Genomic DNA, 26,731 nt, shown 5'->3' on the forward strand with positions numbered 1-26,731 from the left:
TTGTTATAGACCAAGAACTTGAGGAATCAAATAACAGCGATTTTTGGCAAAACAAAACACTATTTTGTATTTTTTGGGCCATTTTAAGTAAAAAATATTTCTACAAGTTTTTTCGTAGGATGCACAGTTTTCGAGATAAACGCGGTTGAACTTTAAAAAAATCGAAAAATTGCAATTTTTGAACCCGAATAACTTTTGATTAAAAAATAAAATAGCAAGTCTGCTTACCGCATTTAGAAGTTTAAGTCAAATTATATCGGTTTTGATTATTTCCATTGGTAAAAATTTATTTTTTTATTGTTTAACAAAGCTATAAACACGTAGGGTTTCCCGTGCTTTTACATGTGTTTTAACGCATGTAACGTAGAAATAGTCTTGATTGCACTAGTACCTATTCTACCTACTCGTTCGATTTTAAATGAGAAATCATAGAAACATCACTCACGCACTAGTTGTTTGTAGCTTTGTTTAACAATAACACAATAAATTTTTAGCAATGCAAATAATCAAAACCGACATAATTTGACTTGAACTTTCAAAGGCGCTAAGCAGAATTGCTATTTTATTTTTTAATCAAAAGTTATTCGGGTTTAAAAATTGCAGTTTTTCGATTTTTTGAAAGTTCAACCGCGTTTATCTCGAAAACTGTGCATCCTACTAAAAAACTTGTAGAAATATTTTTTGCTTAAAATGACCCAAAAAATACAAAATATTGTTTTGTTTTGCCAAAAATCGCTGTTATTTGATTCCTCAAGTTCTTGGTCTATAACAATCTTATCGACATCCGGATCAACTGTTACCCAAAAAATTCGTGTTCTACGGGTCAAAATACATAAAAAAAACTTGGGTAAGTCCATCTGAATTAACGAGGCCGTTGTACCCCCCCTGGCGACAGGACTAGTTCTGAATGTTGTGAAAATTTTATTAACAAAATTTAATAAATGAAAAAAAAAACGTTCTTATGAAAACGGATCAGGTGTATCTTTTTTGTACGTAAAACTACGGGAATACGTAATCTTTTTGCAAGAGAAACTAAGGGAAAAATCTTGGAAACAAAACCGAGTACTTACGTGCTCTTTTAGGCGTTCCAACATCTTTTTGATGTTATCATCGCGTTGTTGAGAAGCTGTCTTCAGTTTATCTTCAATAGCTGATCTGACTTCTTCTGTTTGAACTTCCAGAGATAAACGAGTCTTTTCGACATTTTCGATATGATCCTATATAAGAAATTTACATAATTAAAAATATTTAGTTATAAGATATGTAGTTAAAAAAAATGTTGGGAGATATTATAGTTTTCAATTCATGCTACTTTCGAACGTCGCGATTCATTCATTCGGACAATATGTCCTTCATCATCATTCAACCAATTGCATTCACTGCTGCACAAAGGCCTCCCTCAGTTTTTTCCAATGTTCTCTATACTGGGCCGCCTGTAGCCAGATACCTTTACCAGCTACTCTTTTCACGTCATCAGTCTATCTCGTCGGTGGTCGTCCTTGGCTTCTTTTATAGTTTCTAGGCCTCCATTCCATGATTTGTTTTGTCCACCGCCCATCTTGTGTTCTAACTAAGTGCCCTACCAAGGTCCACTAAGGGTCGATTTCTCATACCTGCGTTAATCTATGGTTCAGTTGATCAAAGTTCATCCTTGAACTTCGGTTTTGTTTGGAATGCAATTCTCATTGTCACTTCACGTTCTACAGCTTTCGAGAAATGCCAATACATGGCAAAGGTAAAACTATCGCTATTTTGTAAGACCTTTTTTTATGTTATTTATTAAAAGTCATTTAAATAATTATAAATAAATCTAATAAAAATAAAATAATGATATCGTTTATCGTTATGCTTAATATAATATGATAGGTTATATTTATATTATGACAACGTTTGATGTCAAGTTGCAATAATACAACGCATGCGTAATCCTTGAAATATCTGAACTGAGTTTTGAACGCCCGAATTTCACCGTTCAAGTTGAACGTAGTTTAAGCTGCCATCGGTTGAACGTGAATTAAGAAAGGCGATTTTGTCTTTAAACTGACGTTCACTAGAACTTCAGGTTAAACTGGAGTTGAACTCGATATGAGAAATCGGCCCTTAATCGTTGTGATTCTTTCAATACCGTCTTGAATGCCCGATCTTTGCCTGACTTATTGGTTCGCTATGTGGTTTCGAAGGTTACGCCCAGCATTCGCACGTTCCATGGCTCGTTGTGTAATTCTTGAGTTTATTTGCGGATTTTCGCATCAGTGTTAAGTAAAGTCTGGATTATAAGCATTTTGCTTATAATTAGGATTTTTAGTAAAAATGCTTATTTTAAAGATATATTGCTTATCTTTGTTTATTTTACTTCTTATGGTAAACTATAGTGAAATTTCATGTTATTTCCTGTCTTAAGCAAAATTCTATAAAGTATACAGAGCTATAAAACTCCAATAATTAAATAAACCATAAGAATGTTAATCCCTTAGGCTTAGGAGATAAACGGGGAAACCCATAGTTATACCTGTCATGTAATAAACTAATATTTGTCTGCAGACTGCCCAAATTTATTATATTGTTGTAAAATAATACCGGTACATTTGTCTAAATTTAAATACGCACCAATCACATCTGCAGATGTTGAAAGAACTTTTTCTACGTATAAATATATGTATACAGATAGAAGACATAGCTTTTTACAAGAAAATTTTGAAAATCATATTATTGTTAATAGTTTTTATGCTAATGGGATTATATCATTATATCCATGTTTACTTACACGTTTTTTTTTCTTGAACCTTGCTTATTTCTTAAAAACTTTGCTTACAATTTTTGCTTATATAAGTGCTTATTTTGACCTTTCTGTCATGCTTATAATCCGGACTTTAGCTATTAGTCTCTGCACCATAAGCTTGTACGGGGAAGACACATTAGTCATAAACGTTTCGCTTGAGACACATGGGAATTGAACTTCTTACAATATAGCTCAGTTTGCCAAACGCTGCCTATGTCAGGCCTTAGTCTAAGAGCTAGTGAACCCTCCGACACGGTCGTCCTGTAAGGCTAGAAATTTTTCTAGTGATAATTCATAGCACACCAAGGCTAAAAACCATGACCTGGCAGGCCTCAGCGGTGCACGTGTATCTACCAGGTGAATCGAAAGGTGCAAATTTAGGGGGTAAAATAAACTTTCTCCTGTAAGTTTTAAATTTAAGTATGTGTTTGAGTAAGTCATTTATAAGAAATGTGTACAATGACAGGCGATTCTGAAGAGCATAAGACCTTGCCAGGCGAGGGGAAAGATTAGGGGTTTTTCCTAAAATTATTCTTTTTGCATCGATTAATTTTTTTTTAGGTTTTTTGAATCATTCCAAACAGAAAACGTCTTTAGTGATTTTTCTTTTAAGTTAATAGTAGTTTTTGTTATAATATAAGCGATTGAAAATTTTGAAAATTGCGAAATCGGCCATTTTTATCCCTAAATCGGACATTTATCTAAAAATTTTAATTTTGCCAAGATACGTAGATATTCTCTAAATATTGATTGATGAAATCCCGAAGAGTTTTTTACAATAAAATATCGAAAACCCCTTTGTTTTTTTAATTGCTAATCAAGCGAGTGCGACACTGTAGTATAAGTGAGGACGTTTGAGTTTGCATAAATTCATTATCTCGAGAATGGACAAATTTCAAGAGAAATCCTCAGACACGTCGATTTTTATTTTTAAATTAGGACTTTTTGGCATATATATAATACTAGTGACGTCATCCATCTGAGTGTGATGACGTAATCGATGATTTTTTTAAATGAGAGTAGGGACTGTGTGATAGCTCATTTGAAAGTTTATTGAATTTTCTATTCAATAATATAAACATTAACATAATTATTTATACAGGGTGTACAAAAATTTTTTTTTATTAAATTAACTTTAATTAAATTTGACAAATAGAAGAAAAATTTGTTTTGTACACCCTGTATAAATAATTATGTTATTGTTTATATTACTGAATAGAGAATTAAATAACCTTTCAAATGAGCTATCACACAATCCCTACTCTTATTTAAAAAAATCATCGATTACGTCATCACGCCCAGATGGATGACGTCACTAGTATTATATATATGCCAAAAAGTCCTAATTCAAAAATAAAATCGACCTGTCTGAGGATTTCTCTTGAAATTTGCCCATTCTCGAGATAATGAATTTATGCAAACTCACCACGTCCTCACTTATACTACAGTGTCGCACCAGCTTGATTAGCAATTAAAAAAACAAAGGGGTTTTCGATATTTTATTGCAAAAAACTCTTCGGGACTTCATCAATCAATGTTTAGAGAATATCTACGTACCTTGGCAACATTGAAATTTTTAGATAAATGTCCGATTCAAGGTTAAAAATAGCCGATTTCGCAATTTTCAAAATTTTCAATCGCTTATAATAACAAAAACTATTAACTTAAGATAAAAATCACTAAAGACGTTTTCTGTTTGGAATGATTCAAAAAACCTAAAAAAAAATTAATCGATGCAAAAAGAATAATTTTAGGAAAAACCCCTAATCTTTCCCCTCGCCTGGCAAGGTCTTATGCTCTTCAGAATCGCCTGTCATTGTACACATTTCTTATAAATGACTTACTCAAACACATAATTAAATTTAAACCTTACGGGAGAAAGTTTATTTTACCCCCTAAATTTGCACTTTTCGATTCACCTGGTAGATACACGTGCACCGCTGAGGCCTGCCAGGTCATGGTTTTTAGCCTTGGTGTGCTATGAATTATCACTAGAAAAATTTCTAGCCTTACAGGACGACCGTTAGTCGGAGGGTTCACTAGCTCTTAGACTACCTATTCGTTTTTGTATTTCATGTGTCTTTGCTATTTTGATCTCGTGTCCCAGATATTTTTAAGTAAGTATCTGTTTATTGTATGGTATTATTATCAATAATCAGTATTCTTCATACTGACACAGCACATATCAGATGGTAAGATCTCTTGACCTTACCATGATCAAATTTTTGTTATATGTAATGTAGTTTTTCGTGAAAGTCCTTTGGGCTTGTAATATATATGTTTTTTCAACTTTTCCGACTAAGAACAGCAAAAATTGACCACCTTTTTTCAACAGACAGACAAGGTTTTTTTCTATATTTTTTCCATCATTAAAAAACTGCACAAGTAATAGAAGTATTTTTTGTATATCGTACATGAGATCCATCTCTCTTCATAGTGGTATTATGAACCTTTTGACCATAGCTCCGAAGATGGCTTTATAAGCCGAAAGCGCTCAGTTAGGAATTATTTGTTTTACACACTTCAAAAGTACACTTTTCCTAGTTCACCTGTTGTCATAAGTGTTTACAAAACTATTTCAGTCTTTACATTTTTAATATAAAGTCATCCGCAAACCTCATATGATTTAATCTTTCCCATCTACATTGTTACCCATAACTTGCAAATGAGTGTTCTTAAATATTTAGAGGACGTTAACAATTTTTGGGAAATATTGTCCTTTTGTGTTCCTCCTCAACCCAAGCTGAATGTCTATACCGTCTTATTACTGTTGTTACACGATTATTTTTTCGGCCCCAATGTCATTTGTTTTACTCTTTCATTTCATTTCTTACTTATTTACTTAATTTAAAAATTACTGAATACATGACTCAGTAGCATAATATGATTCACGGCCAGCAACATAACACATAAAAGGTTTTCTTGACACAAAAAGTAAAAAGACATGTCAGTCGAGATAAATATTATTTGTACAAAAACAACAAAGAGATGGTTTCGGAGATATATGTAGTTCAGGTCAAACACCTAAACACAAAATGGGCTTCAAAATTAAACAATCTTTTAAGAAAACAACAAAATCATAAACAGATACAGTAGTTAAATATTGTTATTCAGATAATAAGCGAGGAAGTTCACTAAATTTACTTGGAAAACACGTTTTATTATCTACGCAAAAATTACTAAGATTATTTACGAAATCTGGTTATTAAATGGTCCATTAAGGATTCGTAAATAAGAACATTTTGTAAAATTATTTCTTGAATATCTAGGATTTTTATTTAAAGCGGCCCCTATATGCTCAATATGTTTGTCAATATATTGCACAATATTTAATATTGTACAATATATTGATCGTCTGTAGATCACATTGAACGATTACGGAATATATTGTGCCAATCAACAGGACTTTGATTTTTATTGTGCAATATAGTAATATTTAAGCGTCTGTGGCTTATATTGCGCAATATTTGTTCACTCCTATTTTATCGCTCTTGCCAAAAAAAAATAGGAAGAAAGAAAGTTTATTATAGAGTGGATGGATGTGTATCGGTCGTTACCGGCTCTGTGGAATGTCAAGACTAAAAATTATAGTAACATAATTTTAAAAAAGTAACAGTACGATCAATTGCTTCGAACATATACAGAATATTTTTCAGATTCAGAAAGTTTGGAAATCAATTGGTTCAGTAATTCTTAAATAACCATTTAATAAATTTTCATGAGTGTACTTATTTCTTTTTAAACTATTCCTTCATCCACATTCGTTTATTTTCCTTCGTACTTTTCAACGAAAACTTTTCGTTTATAAATTCGCAAAGTCTGTGTGTTATTGCGTCGCCGCTCCTGCAATACTTAGAGTAGATTTATCGATGGATTCTTGTGTAGTTTTGTCTTCTGAATCCAAATCTGAAAACGGCATTTCAATCGACCTCAAAGTCTAAAATGGGATGTCACAATCATTTTACTTTCTGCCGACACACTAAACGTCAGCTGAAATCGTTGCTAGTAAGTAGGCTAGTTTTTTAATCTGAATTTGTTAAGCAAAGCATAGGTTATTTACATTATTTGAGTTTGACACTTCGTGAATGAACTAAATTTTAAATAAAGTATTAATAAAATATCAATGACATTTGATAGCGAATTTAATTATTATATAAAATAAATAGGATGTTCAAAAATACAATTTGAGTATATTTTGAAAGAAATAATTTATTAACAATTTTAAAAAGGTTTATACGAGTATAGGGCTTCCCCTCTAATGGGAGTACCTAATGATAAATGGACTGTTCCATTTGTTATGAAATGAAAATTGTTATTATAGTCGGTTCGCTAAACTCGGACGCAACTGGATAGTGATTTTAGTAGGTAATTTTTTTGTTTTTTGCCAATTTTGCCAAAATTACTAATTATTTAGTAATTATTAACTACACACACCGGCAAAATTAGCCGAACACCTTAAAAATGGGACATGTTTGATGTCTCGAATTTCCTAAACCACTGGTCCGATTTGAGTGATTCTTTTAGAATGTTATAGCCTTATTATTTAAGAATATCTTTGTAATAATATTGTTGCTATACAGGTAAATGTCATTTTATACCGGGTGTTACAATCATACTGTGTTTTTTTCTTAAAGTTTGGAACACCCTGTGGAATATTCTAGTATATCTAAAATATTAAAATTAATACTCGACTGTAGACTTAGGCTTTCTGAACATTTTCCTTTTTGATTCATTTACTTACGTGAGATAATAAAAAAGTTATGTGCGTTAACAACTATCCATGTTTTTCATCAATAAATCCTCATAGTAGGGGAGGAAAGTATACTAAATTTGCAGTTACTCGAGCGTTATAAGGACCTATTGGATTGTGAAGAGTATGTGCTAAAATCAGAAAAAGGTTAAGTTAAGTTTTCCATAAAGTGGGGGTTCCATTCATATTTTAATTTAATTTTCCATTTGAAACAATCATTTTTCTCCGATTATAGCGCTATCTATCCGCTAGAGCAGCTAGAGTATCTATCCATAATTCGGAAAAATGTGTCAAATAAAAGTTGTTTATTTTTACGTAAAGAATCCAAATCTGCAATAAAAATTGGGGGCTCCTATTTAAGATTTTAAATTAAATCCCCCACCGCACCTCCGTGGGGGCTCGTGACACCCCACGGAGAGGGGTGGGGGTAAATTAAAAATTTTAAAAACGAACTCTGCGATATTTCGCGAAATGAACATCAGATCGTAAAACTGCAAAATACACATATTCAATATTTTTCAAAAATCTACCGAATGGCACCAAACACGACCTCCCACGGAGATGGGATGGGGGTTACTTTAAAATCTTAAATAGGAGCCCCCAATTTTTATTGCAGATTTGGATCATTGACGTAAAAATAAGCAACTTTTATTCGCAACATTTTTTCCAATTTTGGATAGATGGCGCTATAATCGGAAAAAACGATTGGTGGAAATGGAAAATTAAATTAAAAATGGAGAGTCCTACAGTTTATGGAAAACTTAAGTTAACTTTTTTTGGTTTTAGCACCCACTCTTCACAGTCCAATAGGTCCCCATAATGCACGAATAACTGCAAATTTAGCATACTTTAGCAAATTTAGCATACTCCCCTACTATGAGGATATATTGATAAAAAACATGGTTAGTCGTTAAAGCACATAACTTTGTTACTTTCCAACATAAGCAAATGAATCAAAAAAGAAAATGTTAAGAAAGCATAAGTCTACAATCTATTTAGTTTTAATTTTAATATTTTATATAAATATGCTAGAATATTCCACAGGGTGTTCCGAACTTTAAGAAAAAAACACAGTATGATTGTAACACCCGGTATAAAATGACATTTACCTGTCTAGCAACAATATTATTACATCGATATTCTTAACTAATAAGGCTATAACATGCTAAAAGAATCACTCAAATCGGACAAGAGGTTTAGGAAATTCGAGACATCAAACATGTCCCATTTTTAAGGTGTTCGGCTAATTTTGCCGGTGTGTGTATAGTCCGTTCGCTAAACTCAGACGCAACTGGCTAGATATTTTATTCAATATTTTTTTTGTTTTTTGCCAATTTGGCAAAAATTGGCAAAATTACTAAATATTTAGTGATTATTAACTATTTAAAAATTATTTTTTGCCAATTTTGCTAAAATTGGCAAAATTACCGACTAAAATATCTAGAAAGTTGCGTCTGAGTTTAGCGAACAGACTATATTTAGTGATTATTTTTTTTGACAAATTGGTAAAATTACTGACTAAAATCACTAGCCAATTGTGTCTGAGTTTAGCGAATCGACTATATGAAATTGAGATTGTTGGGAATAAAAAATTATGGTCTGGTATGTGCAATTACATCCTTCTAATGGAAAAAAAATATTTGAAGATTTTTCTCAAATTATGGATACCAACAACATTTTCATTTATAACTCTTTTATTTTTAATTTGACGAAGAAAAGTTATTCTTCATAAAAAGCTCTTCATGGTCTAAGATTTATGATGCAACCATTATATATATCAAATTTTATTAATTTTATACGAGGTATATAAAAATAAGAATTTCGATCAAGAGTAAAGTACCTTTATAGTTCACAACATTTAAATTAGAATGATATAATTGCACATTAAAACATAATTTTTAATTCTAAACAACTTTTCATAATAGCAATCTTCCATATTATGAATTAAATTGCGTAAATAAATAAAGATTTCGTTATGATAATGCTCGCATTTTCAGCTTGTTATAGATACAACTAATGCAATAGCCACTCGCTGTCCTTTTCCACGTGTTGGCAGCACCAGTTTCAGTTGGGAACTAATTTATTGTGCAATAATATCGTGTGGGTGTCGACCTACTAATATTATTGTACAATATATTGTACAATATATTGACCGTCTAGGGGCCGCTTAAAGATGAAGTACTACTACACAAAAGATGATAACTTTGAATTTATCATTATTTAGTGGTGTTCTTATGTTAAAAAAATCATGGTGTGCTTTATCAACTTTGAAAAAGCATTCGATAAAGTTAGACATGAAAAAATGATTGAAATTTTTGGACGAGTAGTAATAGACGACAAACACTTAAGAATTATACAAAATATCTACTACCAACAGCAACCTAATGTCAAAATTGACCGAATACTTCTGAATCGATTCAAGTTTTCCGTGGGGTTAAACAGGGGCGTATCTTGTCACCATTTCTATTTAATCTGTATTGCGAGCATATTCTCAAGAGAATATGCTCGCTGCCAGTGTTAATGGTATCACGGTCAACGTTCTTGAAGACAATAAAAAACTATTTGAAGCAATAAAAAAATTGCAGATGGATTTGGAGCTTACCTTTAGTTTTGACCTTAAGTCGGTGATATATGCTTCCCTTTTCTCTACGTGAGTGCCCATTTTTTGTTCTAGAGCATCGCGAGTGGTAGATATGAATTGACAAGTCTTTTCGTTCTTTTTGCGACTGGCCTCTTCGATTTTCATGATTTTCGCAGACCAAGCAGCCATTTTGTTTGATTCCAATTGCTGGAAAATGACGAAAATAGTAAGTTTCTTAGTAAAAAGTTAAATGTGTCTTGCGGGACACGTTGAAAAATCGTGTAATATGAAAGATATTTGGTAGTTTATAGTACAACGGGCCGTGGCGACAACGGGGACGTGCCCCGTCTATTGTTCCACGGCCCGTGTCGTACATGCCCCGTCCTAACATAAATCCGGCTTTAAACTGCAAAATGAGGAGAATGTAACGCTTACCTGTCTGCGTTCCTCAGCTGCCTTTAGTTTATCTTCAATATCCTGGACGGACATGCTGCCCTTCGGAGAGAGTGACAACTTTGGTGGGGGAGCTTTGACATCTGGCTCACCAAGGATCACTTCATAGCGAAGACCTCCTTTGGTTTTCTCTTGACAACGGACTTCAGTTGCTGAAATCAAATAAAAACGGTTGAGATATTGCTAACTTGTCATGGTTTTATAATTATCTCAGATGTAGTAGAGGTACATGTAGGGTGGATGAAATGGAAGAAGGCGAGTGGTGTGTTGTGTAACAGAAAAGTTCAATGGAAACTGAGAGAATTTGTTTTCTCCAGTTCTCTCTGTTTTGCCAGTCCCCTTATTGTAGATTTCTTCTCTCCATTGCTTCGTCCACTTCCTCTCTCAAGGATCTTAGGGAGCTGACTCTCTTCCTTCTTCCTATCGAGCTCCACTGTTATTCTATTTATCAAATGATTTTGGTCTGCTCTTCTGACATGTCCATACCAGGGTAATCTCTTATGTTCGATGTAGTCTATTATATCTGGGTTCACTCTTAATGGGTCTTCTGATAATGTTAATTTATGTTATTTATTATATTTCTTCTTGTTACTCAGCTTCTCCTTAGGAATTCCATCTCTGTTGCTTTTATTTTGTTTATTGTTTTCTTATTTATTGTACAATTTTCACACCCATAAGTGAGTAAGCTTCTTGTCATGGTTTTATTCTTCCTTTTATTTTTATGCTGATGTTCTTATACCACAGTACCGGGTTCATTAATTTTCGTATGCAGTCTCTTGCTTGTCCTTGTCTATTTTTTATATCTTCTTCCGTTGTTCCTTTGTTTGATATTATGAAACCTAAATACTTGTACTTGTCTGTTCCTTTAATTTGTTTACCTTTGTCTGTTTCCAGCTGTTTTATTTCTGTATTCTCCGTTGTTAGGTATCCAGTTTTCTTTAGGTTTATTTCCATTCCATTCGTTGCATATTTCTGTTCCAGTTTTTTCATCATAAAAAGGAGAGGTCATCTTTATCTTGCGAGAGCCCTACTTGGTGGAACTAAATGTTGGGCAGTGATAAAAACAGAAAAGCAATAAATGCAAGTAGCAGAAATGAAAATACTTAGATGGATCAGTGGAATGATAAAGGATAAAAATATGATATGGTCAACAATCCCGATAAATAGAAAAAAAACTTAGGATCTACTGTTACAGATAAGGTAGTTCGGAAAAGGGAAAAGGAAAGCAAGAAACAAAAGATGTTTCTACATGTTTATTTAATTTTAGTTTTTATAGAATGTATTCATTGTATTATTACTATGTAGATTCTTAATTATCATCAGTTGACACACGTCAGCTGATTACTGGACACATACCTTTTGTTCCTTTGTTTAAATTATATTATACCTACCTAAATTTGTTTTATCAGTTCTACAATTTAATGATTGTGACAGGGTGAGTGAAAAATCGTTGGAATATTATTTTTGAATGGACAATGGCATTACTCATAGTTTCCAACTGTTTATCACTTCGGTAAATTTAAATATTTTGCTGATTGGGCAGGTTTATTGTAATTTTTATCTCGCTTAGTTCATCATTTTGTCAATGGACTGTTAAAATATTACCATGCAAAATTGAATTCAAAGACTGCCGCGTCCGATAAGAATTATAAAAATTCTAGGTAATCGAGAGACATATACAGGGTGTCCCCGAAAATAGTGCGTTCCTTAAAGGTATAGGTAGAAGGTACCATGTAGAGCAAAAAAGTCATAACATTTTTTTTAAATTCAACCGTTTGGCCAAAAAACCAAAATACATTTTGGTATGCAAATTGAAATCTGACAACTATGTATACAAAAATCTAAACATAGACAATCACAATTCAAAAATAGTTGCAGCAGTAGCCTTTAGTATTTACATTAAACCCTGTCTTCATCCTAAACAAACAAACAAATTCTTGTTTTGTTATTTTCTAAAATGGGGTGGCATAATTATTTTGCAGGTGTAACTGTCTGACATACATTTTTATGGTGTCAATAACCTAGATCACTAACAGTTCTTGTTCAGTGATGCCAAATTTTTAAATTTTATGAAAATAAAAGTTCGCTTATATGACGAACCATATGTTCGCTTATATGCCATAAGTAAGTTATGGCTGCGAAACATGGGTGGTGACACAGAAATCTGCCAATGCATTAGATGTCTTTGAAAGAAAAGTATTACGTAGGATACTGGGCCCAATAAGGGAAAATAACAACTGGCGAATTAGGTATAATAGAGAAATATACGAGCAATATAGCGAACCAACTCTAGCACAACACACTAAACTACAGAGATTACGGTGGGCAGGGCACGTGGTCCGCATGCATGAGAATAGAATCCCCAGAAAATTGCTGAATGCAAGAATGCAGGGAAGAAGACCGGTTGGAAGACCTAAAAAGAGATGGGAAGACGAAGTCGATGAGGATGCCAGGAACTTCCTGGGAACGCGTTCATGGAAAAGAACAGCGGTAAATCGAAATGATTGGAGAAGCTTATTGAAGGAGGCCAAGGCTCGATTTGGGCTGTAGTGCCATTGGATGGATGGATTATATGACGAACAATGTAATTTTTTTTGGAAACGGTTAACTTTAGAAAAAAATGTTATAGGACTTTTTTGTTCTACATTGTGTATGGCTACACTGTATCTACACTGGCTTTTATTGGTATGTTAATTTTGATGTACACCTGGTTCCAAAAAAAACTGATACGACTCTTGACGCGTATTTTGTAGAAAATTGAGCAGTGTATTTTGAAGGATAAATACTTAATATTTACATACTGTCAATGTCACTGCCAAATATTAAAATTTGTCAGATAGCTTATTCTGTTCCACGGTTATTAGACTTTATTATTAATCCTTTCTCCGCAACTGAGGGTATCTTATCAACTGTATTGTTTTTAAACAATAGATGATAGAATAAAAATATTGACAGTTCAAAAATGTGAACATTATTGCATTGTGTGTGGCCTAAGTTTGGGCTGAAAACTGAAATGTATTACATTTTTACAAAATTTTGGAATATGTTTAATTACGTAGACCAATTTTAATAGTTGTTTTCAATACATATTTCAATCATCTACAAATAGTTTCTAATGTCTTTTGATGTCAAATAATTAGGGAAGCTGGAATTCAACAGTTTAGAATTTTACATTGAGTTAATTCAAAATTGTGACGCATGTCAAAATTCTCAATGTATTTTAATTGTATTCATTTTTTTCGAATCCTGAAAAAACTAAAATATTTTTGAAAATTTTAAACTCAGAATGAAAGGCTACATTATTACCGAGGGCTGAAAGTCCCTGAAAACTTCTATAATATTTATTTTAATAAGTTACATGGATGAAAATAAAAAAAGGTGTGATATTTAATTTCAAATATTTCATTCAATAGAAACTGCTTGTTTATTCTAAGGGGCTTTCCGCCCTCGGTAATAATGTAATCTTTCATCCTGCGTTTAAATTTTTCTAAAAGACTTATTAGTTTTTTCATGAATCAGTTGTTTGTTGTTTGTTTATTTTATTATTTGTCTGTCATAATCAATATAATGTCAGATCAATCAAATACACTGCTCAACATGATCAAATCTTACTAAGAGTCGTATCAGTTTTTTTAGGAACCGGCTGTACATTGTAATTTTGTTGTAAGGTTTGTAAATTGTTTATATTAATATTTTAGAAGATGCTGTGTTTATTAAGCATAAGATTCTTAAGTTTAATCCATTTTCAACAACTCTTAATAAATATATTAGCTATTTTCGAGGTGGACATTTTTACCCACCCTTGGGCGTACATGGAACCTAAAAAAGTAAGGTATTTAACAAAGTGTGAGACAAAGGGCTTATTCACAAAATCAGCCAACTTGGATACAGGGTCATTTCATATCAAATCAACCAGGGGTTTGGCAGACACCCTCTCCGATTTTGATAATTTTTGGTACACTTATTTTATCCATAAAGTAGATGAAAAATCTAAATTTTCAAAATTTTTGGTCCAGTAGTTTTTTTGTTATTAATTTTTGAAAATGATAAAATTGACAAGTTTTGCCTTTACATAAGTATAGAAAAATAGGAATATCTCTAAAACTACTTATCAGAAATTCATGAGCGATACCTTGTTTAAAAGGTCTTTTAAAAACCTTTTAAATAATGTATAACATGGCACATTTTAAAATTACATTTTTTTTTTCAAAAAAATTGAAAAAAGTATTTTTTATTTTTTTTCAAAAACACCATTTTTTATTTTTTTGAAAAAAATATATATTTTTTTTCAATGTTTTACTAAGACACACACCAATTTTCAAGATGGAGAAATGATGGGTTCCATATGAAAAAAAAATAAAACAATATTCAAACATGTAAAAAATGGTAGCTTTTTTAAGTAAAACACATAAAAGTCAAAGATACATGCTATAATATAGAAAACAATAATTTTTTATAAGTAACACAAACGCTTCTCTAAATTTCAAATAAATTAAATATTTTTTAAAGTTATTTTTCTTTCCAAAATGTGGGTGGAATCTGACATTTCCTCCTTTGTCAGTGTGTAAGTCCGACCTGTAGCGGTAATGGGTTGAACTTTTCTTAAAATCATTTTTCTTTCAATAATTAGAATATCTGATTTAGGTTTGGGGTAATAAAAGGAGGGGGCTGGCCCGTTTGGATGCAAGAAACTAACTTTAATTTCATTTGTCTCATCATTTCTGCCTATAATACAAGCCACCCACCAAGCATTGTTATACTCTACCGTTACAAATCCAGATTCAATTAGTTTAAGTTCCATTTGATTTAATTCTGACAAATCTTTCTGAATTAGTTGTTTTTGTTGATCAGAACTTAATGAATAATTTTTGGTTATGATTTGTGTTTCTGAAAAAGAAATAACCGCATGCACTTTTTGTGTCCCTTGTATTGTTTGGGCTTTAGCAAATCTTGGTTCTAATTTTTGAGTATGTTCATTATATTCTTCAGTTGAACAGTACTTAAAAGTGATTCCGTGAATATTTTCGGTGGCAAATTGAAATAATTGCTCTGGTGTTAGTATCTGATTCTCGTAAGGCCTTTGCAAACTGGCCTTAGTGGCCAATCTTTTGACTGTGCCTCCTAGACCATCACAGGCACTTTTACCATGTGATGTGGCAAAAAAATGCCACTCAGCTGTAAGACCAAAACCTTTTTCGTGGTAGGACAGATTTAAAAAAATTTTTTTGTTCTTATATTGAGCGGCACATCCGTCAGAAAAGTAGAATATTTTTGATAGATTCATAATTTCATTTTTCAATTCCGGTATCAACACAGTTAGAAATAAATGAAAAGCTATTGTATTATGTATTAAACAATCAGATATGAAAACATAATTCATATGCTTTATTTCTCCTTGCTCATTTCTGTAGTAAATCACAAATGGGTGCAGGGTGGCTTGCGAATTATTCCAATGGTACGATTGTACCTCATCTTGTAAAACAAATGAGTAATTCTCTGCAAAATCTGACGTAATGAGCGCTTCTCCATTTTTTAAATTATTTTTGGTCTCATTATAAAATTCCTTTTGAATGTTTGAAATAAATGAGTGTGTTTTTAATTTTAAAAGGTTTTCACCAAAGTCTTCAACAAAATCTTCTGTAGATTTAATCACCGTTTCCATATTGCACCGGTCAACAGAAATCCACTTTTTGTAGGAAACATTATCAATGAAGGATTCATTGAACTTTTCCATAAGATGATTTTTCAAATTTTCTATGCCAGGACATGTTGAGCATCGGTCCAAATAACAATCAATATTTGGGGGATTACACATTATTTTGGTTAAGCAAGCATAGTAATCCGGATAGCTAGGTTTGTTATTTTCATTAACAATTATTTTATTCAGTTTTGAACCATTAATCATTAATTTAATGTTTTGATGAATAGTGCAAACACATACTGAGTGTGTTCCACTTTGTCCTGCTAATATGCAATTTTTTGGTTTTAACTCATAAAATTTTGTAAATCCAACTTTAACTTCAGAATTCTCTTGTTTAAATAGGGCATAAATTTCTTTTAAGTTGGCTAAAAGTAAGCGTTTTGAACGTGTTCTTTCTGGTTTTCTTGCTTGACCACAACACAGTCTTTTTTTCCTGGCATCATACGACTTATGTCATCTCTTAAATAAAATTCTGTAACTAACTTGACTATTTCAGGGGAAACCGTTTTTCCTGGCTTTGGATTTGGGGTGGACAGAATCCCTTTTTCTTTTACCATCTGCTTAACAGCCCTTGCCATATACTGACTGACTCCGAATTCTTTCACTATTTTTTATCTACTCCAACTAATAGGCAGGCAGGATAGCAAATGCATTTTCTCGCTCCTTTTTGTAAGTTCCCTAAATTTCTTCTTTAATTGCTGTACCATCTCGCATTCATGTTCTTTTACAGCTTCAACAGGTGGCTCTTCAGTTTCAGCTCGTCTTTCCTCTCTTAATTTTTTCTCAATAACAGTTTTAACCTTTTCCGCTTTCTGCATTGTCAATCTTTTCTTTTTAATTGGTGATTCTCCTAAAAGCTCAAGTGATTGGTTAAGTAGCTCTAAAGACAGGTCTGGTCCAACCTTAGGTTCGGCTTTAAAATTGGGGGATGGATTTTCTGTTGAAGGTCTGAAAAAAAAAGAACTGAATAAGTGTTAAAGTTACAAAAAAATTATAAAATAAATAAAAAATATTTTTTTAATATAAATAAATAAAGTTCATGTCTATATAATAAAAAAATCCAATGTAGATGTTTACTTTTGTAAAAAAAATAATAAATTAAAACTTACCCGGCTTCAGGAGATTCAGCATTTTTCAAAGTCTTCATGTACTTTAGCCTACACCCATCACAAATCTTCATTCCTTTTTTTATGTCGACGCGATTGCACATGGCTTCAGTAACATTTCTAAGTTTTCCTGAATGTTTTCCAGTTTTAAATGGATCACAACACTTAGTTGAATACTTGTACCATTCTTTTGCCTGGTTTTCAGACATTGTTTTGCCGTAACCCCTAAATCACTATTTTTCAAAAAACAACACTTGCAATTTTTTACAGTTTTAAACACGTACTCTTACACCACAATAGATACGCCAACGTCTATTTGTTGAGCTCAAATAAATTAAAAATGAGTTTACCCCTGTGCTTCTTTTATGCAGGATTTTTCCTGCAAAAACATGCATTCTAATTTATTTCTAAGACTGACCAATCAGGGAAATTGAGGTGTGGCCTAGCTAAAACGTGAACATGCAAGTTTTTGTATCTAGTTTAAAAAGTGGTTCATAGAAACAAAATAAGTTTTACAAAAACCAAGAGAAACCAAATTAGCTTTAATAAAAAGTTAATTTTTTAAGGTAAAATCATGTGTATTGAAAACTTTATTTATTTTTTGTACCTAAACCCATGATTTCTCCATCTTAAAATTTGGTCAGTATCTCACTAAAATATTGGCAAAAAATATATATTTTTTTGAAAAAAAAATAAAAATGGTGTTTTTGAAAAAAAATAAAAAAAAAAATTTTTTCAAAATTTTTTTATTTTGAAAATGTGTCATGTGACACATCGTTTGAAAGGCCTTTAAAAGACCTTTTTAACAAGGTATCGCTCATGCATATCCAATAAGTAGTTTTACAGATATTCCTATTTTTCTATACCTATGTAAGAGCAAAATTTGGTAATTTTGTAATTTTCAAAAATTAATTACAAAAAAACTACTGGACCAAAAAATTTGAAAATTCAGATTTTTCATCTACTTTATAAGTAGAATAAGTGTACCAAAAATTATCAAAATCGGGAAGATGAAAATCCAAAGTCACCATTTTATTGGTTGATTTCATATGAAATGACCCTAGCAAGGCAATGGCATGCATTATCTCGTTCTACCTAGCCAGTAGGAAGTTCAGGTTTTACATAGGACACGTCTTGTCTAAAGTCGGAATGATCCAAGCTGGAGTTCCACAGGGAAGTAGTGTCAAGCTTCCTGTAGATACACAGCGGCCACACCCAATCACTCTGCCAACAATGCTTAGTCTATTATGCCGATGACACAGCAATAGCAGCGAGAAATCTGGATCCAGACATAGCCAGAAGATAAGATGCTCTAAATTCTAATGCTCTAAATGCTCAGTTCGTTTTCAGTCGTCGATGTGACCAGTTGTGTTTTGTTTTGGTTGTCATCACGACCGACTTACTCAAATTTGTTTAAGTGTTTTTGTTATTGTTTTGGAGTGTTGTGTAACTAAACTCGTTGTAAGTGTTACCAGATTTGTTTGACTATTCTACATTTTGTTTACTTTTTTTACATTCAACGACCCAATTAAATATTGCTTAACCTTGACCACCATGATCTACAATTGTGATATTTGCTTGATTGAATTTTCCGAAAACGACAAATACAAGATACGTTGTCATGGGGACTGTAGACGATATTTTTGTCTCAAGTGTTCTGATCTCAATAAAACCACCTCAAAAACTCTACTAGATCCAAAAAATGCCCATTTAAAATATTTCTGTACATTATGTGATTCACCTAGCCTCAGATGTTTAAATGAAAAAGTAACAAATTTAACAAAAAATCAAATACCACAAGAGAACTTTGACGCCTTACTTCAAGTTACTAAAAAACTCACAGATAATTTGCCTGTATTTATAGAGACATATGATTTATTAGCAAAAAATGACGACAAATTAGACTATCTTACAAAAAAAATTGACGAAATTCATAACTTGTTAAATCCTGAGTATCTTTTAAAATCCATAAGGCAGATGGAACAAGATATTTTCAATATATCGTCAGTTTTTTTCGGCTGTTCAAATGACACGATTAAAATACAAGTCCAAGATACAAATTCATCTGAGATAAAGTTGGGATTAGAGAGGCTCTCTTCACACATCAGTGAAATATCTAATCAAATGTGTAATCTTTCCAACAAACTACCTACTATACCAACGAAGAAAGAGGTATCGAAGAAAAACATTGTATATGCCACTTCAAGTACCCAAACTGAAGACACCCAGCATTTCGAAACCAGTACAGTCAAAAAAACAAAAATTGCAGAAGATAAATGTCACTTTGTCGTCATTAGCAACTTAGCCCCAATATACACACCTATACAAGTAGTTCATTACATTAAAGAGAAGCTAGGTATCAAGGAATTTATAAGATGTTACGCCCTCCTTAAAGATGCCAACTCAGATACTGGCTCCTCATTCAAAATAGGTATTAAGTCTAAAACATCTATTGACTTATTATTTAATAAAGAAATTTGGCCACCGGGTGTAAACGTTAAGTGGTCTACAGAATCCTTATACTCCGAACCAACGACTTCATCTGAGACAGATATAAATCGGAAGAACATCAGAAGCACGGTTAACTTGGAAAATCCAATTACCATTCCAAGTAACAACAAGAATGAAGTTGATACCACAAATATACTGACAGACAAGCAGGCCATTGCAATGTGCAAATCTAAAGATCCTTTCCGTTCTCATATTAATTTCATTAAGAAGGATACTTTAGAACCATCGATAAATCTGGATCCTTTGACCCCACCAAGAGTTAGATTGACCAATAACTCGAATAGTCGATATCTTTTAGCCAGATTAAGGGAACCGGATATCTTGAAGGCCATTAAAATTCATCTTGCTTTTCTACACGACCAACCTGCATCAGTATTTTATGATGGGTATACCAACACAAGTGTTAAACTGTTTCTGGCTTCCGAAGGACTTCCGACTAAGAGTGAAGATCTAAGAAAAATTCTAGAATTCAACGATGCTTATGGAATCGGTGCAGATGAAGTAGACGCTGATCTTGCTGCTTTTAGGTCTTTTCTCACTTCGGACAGAATTATTCACCTGCAAAAATCAAGGGAATGTCACCGAAATTATTATTCCACTAGCTCTCCAAGACGAAATTTTTAAATAATACGACGTGTTCTGAAGAACTATAAACCTCGAATAATTTTAGTGATGACAACTTTAGTATGGTTCTGATTAATATTCGTTCTATAAGAAATAAAACCGACGAATTGTTTTTGTTTCTAGAGGAATTAGGATTTCCCCAGATAGTTGCTGTTACAGAACACTGGCTTGCAGTCAACGAGCCTTTTTTTGTAGAGAAATATACCACAATTGCTAGGTATGATCGTCCAAACTCAGCTCATGGAGGCACCCTAATTCTTTCTGCAAACAATGATTTTTCTCTGATAACAAAATATGACTTTTTGTTGAATGAAGCCTTCTTTGAATTTTCCTTAGTTTTTAATAAAAATCTTAATCTTTACATTATTTGCATCTATAGATCACCTGACTCTTTCGTGGAACTATTTTTTCAGAACCTGCTAAATTTGTTAGATGACTTGCCTCAGAAGAGCAGAAAAATTCTATGCGGAGACTTCAACATAAATTATGCTGCTGCTTGTGCTACCCAAATGTTCTTGGTCAACATATTTGAATCATATGGTCTCTCAATGCACGTTAATTCTCCTACAAGGATTACAAAAACTACATCTACCATAATTGATTATATTGTCTCCGATTTCTCACCCCTTAATGTTTGCTCTACAGTTATTAATGCGGAACTATCGGATTATGAAGCAGTATATACGAAATTTAACATCTTCAGCAAACCCTCCTCGAAAACCCGACGTTTAAGTAGGATTTTTTCCGCTCGGAATTTTCATAAATTTCAAAATTTATGTTTAACTTCTGACTGGCATTTTCCTTCTACGGACGTGGACTATAATTTCAGTGATTTTTTGGAGAAGCTTGTATGTATCTTCAATAAGGCATTTCCTTTAATTACGATTAAGCCAAAACGTCGCAAACCCTGGACTACCAAAGGTATCCGCATATCAGCAAAAAATATGCGTTCACTACTTTATATCAAGAAATTTACTACCAACGTCTCTGTCACTCAATATATCACCAATTACAGAGTCACATACCTAAAACTCATCAAATCAGCTAAAAAAGCCTACTATCAAAATCGTCTGGGAAGCTCCAAAAGTGTTGCAAAAGAAACTTGGTCCATAATAAACGATCTTCGAAATAAAACCCACGCAGCTCAAACATTTGCCCTTCCAAACCCTGAAAATCTAAACGAATACTTCATTAACGTGAGTAAAAATATAACATGAACTATTCAGTCTCAACAAGATCCCATTTCCTATCTCCATAATTCAGAAATTGTCTCGAATTCATTCTTTATAAGACCAATCTATAAATCTGAATTAATCCAAACGATCAATAGTATCAAAAGCAAATCATCTTGTAGAACTGATGGACTATCCATAAAAATCTTCTCAAATCTCACAGATAATGTGTTAGAACTCCTCGTGTCACTAATTAATGATTCCTTTGAAAACGGTAAATTTCCAGAGTGCCTAAAGACAGCCATTATTATTCCTCTTCATAAAGGTGGCGAAAAATCTAATGCCTGCAACTATAGACCTATTGCCCTACTACCGGTACTCTCCAAAATTATTGAGAGGCTCATAAAAACCAGACTTATGTCCTTTCTCTTTGATAACAATATTTTATCACAAAATCAGTTCGGCTTCTTAACTAATAAATGTACAACTGATGCCATGTTTTCTGTACTTCACGAGGTTTACCAAGCACTAAACAATAATCTTTATACTGCCACTGTTTTCTGTGACTATTCCAAAGCTTTTGATTGTGTAAATCACAACATTTTGATTAAAAAACTTAATTACTATGGAATTCGAGGTATTTCTTTGAATTGGTTCAAATCTTACTTAGATAATAGGAAACAATTGGTTAGAGCAAATGATACTGACTCTAGTCTCAAAAACATTATATGTGGAGTACCACAAGGTTCAGTATTGGGTCCTCTACTTTTCCTGATCTTTATAAATGACATCACTAATTTAAAAATCGATGGAAAAATTTTTCTTTTTGCTGATGATACCAGTATTACTTGGAGCAACTCAACTATTGCAACTCTTCATGCAACTATAACTTCTGATCTTCTTACGATAAAAACCTGGTCTGACTCTAATTTACTCTCCTTTAACGTGGATAAAACGGTAGCATTATCATATAAAGGTGCTCTTCAACCCCTGCTTGTGAATAGCAGCCAGATCTCTACCGTTGATTCTGTAAAATTTCTTGGTATTCTTTTAGACAGCAACCTCAAATGGTCCCTTCATATCGATTTGTTAAGTAAGAAACTCGCCTCGGCCTGCTATGCCATAAGATCTGTTTCGAAGGAACTCAATTTATCATCTTCTAAAATAACATATTTTTCTTTATTCGAGTCTCATCTTCGATACGGTCTTCCTTTTTGGGGGTCTAGTACAGCTGCCCAATTTGATGTTATTTTCAAATTACAAAAAAGAGCAGTAAGATATCTGTTTGGCCTCAGAAGAACAACCCATTGCAGAAGTTACTTTAAAGATCACGAAATTTTAACTCTTCCATCTTTGTATATTTTAGAAACTGTTTGCTTAATTCGTAAACACATGCATGTCTTTCCAGCAAGGCCTCATCATGACTACTCCACCAGAAATTCAACTTTTAATGTCTATTTACCGATCCCGTCTTCTGAGTTAGTAAAGAAATCTATACTATATTCAGCAAAAAAACTATACAACCATCTCCCTTTACAACTCAAATCTGCAACATCCTTTCTCAAGTTCCGTAAAATGACAAAAGCTCATTTATCTAAAAGACCATATTATTCAGTAGAAGAGTTTCTTAATGACTAACTAAGAAATCACAGTAATGTACAAGTAACAAAAGTGTATTTATATATATTGGGTGTCACATACAGCAGCTTAAACTTATTAGTTCCTTTGTTTGTGTTTTATTATATTATGTTGTATGTTAAATTTTGCAATTTATAGTAATTTTGCAATATATTGGTTTTTGTTTTTTTACTTCACTTTTTTAAATTGTTTATATTTTTTTTATTGACGATTTATCTAATTTTTTAAAATTGTATTTGTTATTGTTATGTATATCTTTTTCGTGAATCTATGTTAAGCTTTGTCCATAAAATTGTATAATTTTCAGTGACAATAAACTATTCTATTCTAAATCAGTTGGCAGATTGATGCACTCAATGGAAAATCGCAGTAAATCCACAGATGTCACGGACAGTACTAGCAGATAAAATAAGCACTTTGCACAGAAACACGATAATAAGTGCCAAGTATCTTCAAAAAAATATCTAGGGGAGTGCAATTAGAACGAAAACATGCATTGTTTCGGAAAAATTCAAACAAGCTTATATTTTTCTAAAACTTTTTTTGTTAGTTTATATACATGTTAAAGTAAAAAGTTCTACTCGCAGATTTGGCCGCTAATTGTTTATTAATTGTTTTGTTTTGTATAAATAATTTTAAAAATATCGTTAAATTAATCATTTTACTTTGATCAAATATGTTTCTATTTTGTTTTTGATTATGCTGAATCCGAATATGGCATTGCAATTTGAAAATTCTTATACAGAAGCTCTTATACAGTGTGTCTGCGTAGCTAGGAACCACATAGAAAACTTTTTTATTATCAATTTTACGAAAAAAAGTTATTCTTAATGAAATGCTCTGAATAGTCAAAAATCTAAAACTCAACCATCAGATATCAAATTTTATCAATTTTATACGAGTTGTGTCAAAAATATGAATTTCGTTAAAGAGTAAAGCACCTTTATATTCCAGCATATCAAAAAATACTATTATGAAAAGTTGTTTGAAATTAGAAACTATGTCTAAATATACAATTACATCATTCTAATCAAAAAAAAATTTAATTTTTTCTCAAATTACGGATACTCATCATCATTTTATTACAATTATGATAACTATTTTATTATCACTTTTACGAAAAAAAAGTTATTTTTCATAAAATGCTCTCCCTGGTCTAAAATCTAAGATACAATCATCAGACATCAAACTTTTTTAATTTTATACGAGGTATGTAAAAAATATGAATTTTTCTTAAGAGTTAAGTGCCTTTATTATTCACAATATTTTAATTAGAAGGATGTAATTGAACACTAAAACAAATTTTTTAATTCCAAACAACTTTTCTTAATAACAATTTTCGATAATGTGAAATGTAATGGTACTTTACTCTTGAGTGAAATTCATATTTTTTGACATACCTCGTATAACATTAATTAAATTTGATATTTGATGATTGCATCTTAGATTATATACGATGCAGAGTATTTTATAAAGAATAACTTTTTTTCGGTAAACTGATAATAAAAAAGTTATCAATAGGTTCCAAGTTACGCAGACATACTGTATAAGAGCTAAAAAAATTTTTTTGCTGAACATTTATTATTGTTGAAGCTTATTAGTAAATGTATTTTAGGTAAATTTTACAGAAAAAAGTTTTGATCACTTTGTACAAACATTTTTTTAGCTGGTAATTTTCGGTTTTTGTATTACATTTTTGTTATCTTTCTTAGTTTTCTTAAAAAGAAATAGTTTATTTCATTTCTAAAGTAGAATAATTTAGTGTTAGTGCATTTTAGAGACTACATCCTAACCTTTAAAAAAGCACTTATAAAACTGCAATAGATCTGTTCAAACTTGAGTAATACCGTCTTAAAGTGGTAGTAATTCTATAAAATTACGAAAGTTTCAAAAATTACATTTTTTGAGACGTCACATCATTTGAATTAAATTTTTAAGATTTTTTTTTTGAATGAAAAATCATTTAGCAAGATGCTTGAAAGGTAAGTTGTGCAAAACTGACTGAGAGTTTTATAAGAAAAACTGTATTAGTTACACATTTTTAAACAAAATTCATGTAAGGCTCACTTTCTGCCCACACCGTAGTTATGCCCATACATTTTATCTCTTTCTATTATAACCATAAGATAGCTTAATTATTTTTCTTTCATGTTCAATTTGTAAAATTTCATTTGACCCATTAGTTAAAGAATTACATTAGAATAACTCAACCATGCACTTCGCCGTACGTTAGTTTACAGTGCGCCAATGTTTGTGAGAAGGGTGACTTTAGCGTCATAATTAAAAAATTATAGAAGATACAGATTTAATTTTAGAAAATTCTTTATATAAGGTTTTTTTGTAAAATTTTCTGAATTTTTCAATAGTCAAGTCAGTTTTTTTCTAAAATTTATATTTTCGGAGTTATTAAAAAAACATCTAATTTCGTAGTTCATTTGTTTAATAAAAAATTAAGCACCCGCACCCACTTCTCGAGTAGAACTTTTTGATATGTTGTTTATTAAACATTTCTTAACGAAATTACAAAAAGTTCTATCTTGTTTGATTTTTTGCGAAGTGAAAATCTATATGCACTCCCCTAATCTGTGTAAATGTAAACGAAAAGTACGTTTATCTCAAATTTGGAATTTCGGAATTTCTAGAAGTGTCGTATGTATACTTATCAATGACATAAATTCCTAGTAATTTCTCTCAGTATCTTCTTCATGTACCATGTCCTTTCAGAACATTGGTTTTACCATCATAGCTATCTTAATATTATTGCTCCCTAAATAGCATGCTTGTATCAATACCATACCAATCTAGCAAGTTCTTCAACCATGAAGCCCTTCTTCGTCCTGGACTGCGTTTACCTGCTATTTTCCCTTGCATCATTTAATCTCCCATTACGTTTCCGAAATACTCCATCTTTCTTTTCTTGATGGTTTTTATAATCTCAGTAGTTTTGGTGAGACGCTCTAGTCTTGCGGAGTTTCAAATCTTCTCCACCCAAGAAACTTTTAAAATTCTTCTGGAGCCTAATGTTCTTGTTGTTTAATGTCGTCGTTTCTTATGTGTTCTAGGGTAGATCTTCTTGCTGACTATTTATTTATACAGGATACGGAAATAGTGCGTCGATATACGATGTATCCGGTATAATAAGGAAATATCCTTATGGCACACCATGTATAACAAATTACCATCAAGTATCGGTTAAATATGAATGTGAAAAATATTATTGTGTCGTCCTTCACCTTGTCCGAGCACCTCAAAAATATTTATAGAACTTTTACGCAACTCCTACACGACGAGTGAGTGGTTAATAATTGAAGAGGCAATAAAATGGGGCGGTTTCATATAACTTTGATGAGGCTAAATGTCGCCTGCTGGGGAACCGATCATGTGGAGCGGGGGTTGTTAAAACAACGAGACCGTTG

The 26,731-nt window shown here is 32.1% G+C and overlaps 1 protein-coding gene across 3 annotated transcripts in view; it reads right to left on the reverse strand.

The window, feature by feature from the left end:
* The window catches only part of LOC114325816 (myosin-9), a 99,722-nt gene that overhangs the window by 20,797 nt on the left and 52,194 nt on the right, over positions 1-26,731 (reverse strand). For all 3 annotated transcript variants that reach the window (XM_050654612.1, XM_028273977.2, XM_028274048.2), the window contains 3 exons: positions 10,546-10,715; positions 10,132-10,317; positions 1,071-1,217 (listed from right to left, as the gene is read on the reverse strand). In XM_050654612.1, the coding sequence (XP_050510569.1) occupies positions 1,071-1,217; positions 10,132-10,317; positions 10,546-10,715 (503 nt within the window). The remainder of the gene's footprint in view (positions 1-1,070; positions 1,218-10,131; positions 10,318-10,545; positions 10,716-26,731) is intronic.

Source organism: Diabrotica virgifera, chromosome 1 (assembly GCF_917563875.1).
Source record: "Diabrotica virgifera virgifera chromosome 1, PGI_DIABVI_V3a".
Classification (NCBI taxonomy): domain Eukaryota; kingdom Metazoa; phylum Arthropoda; class Insecta; order Coleoptera; family Chrysomelidae; genus Diabrotica; species Diabrotica virgifera.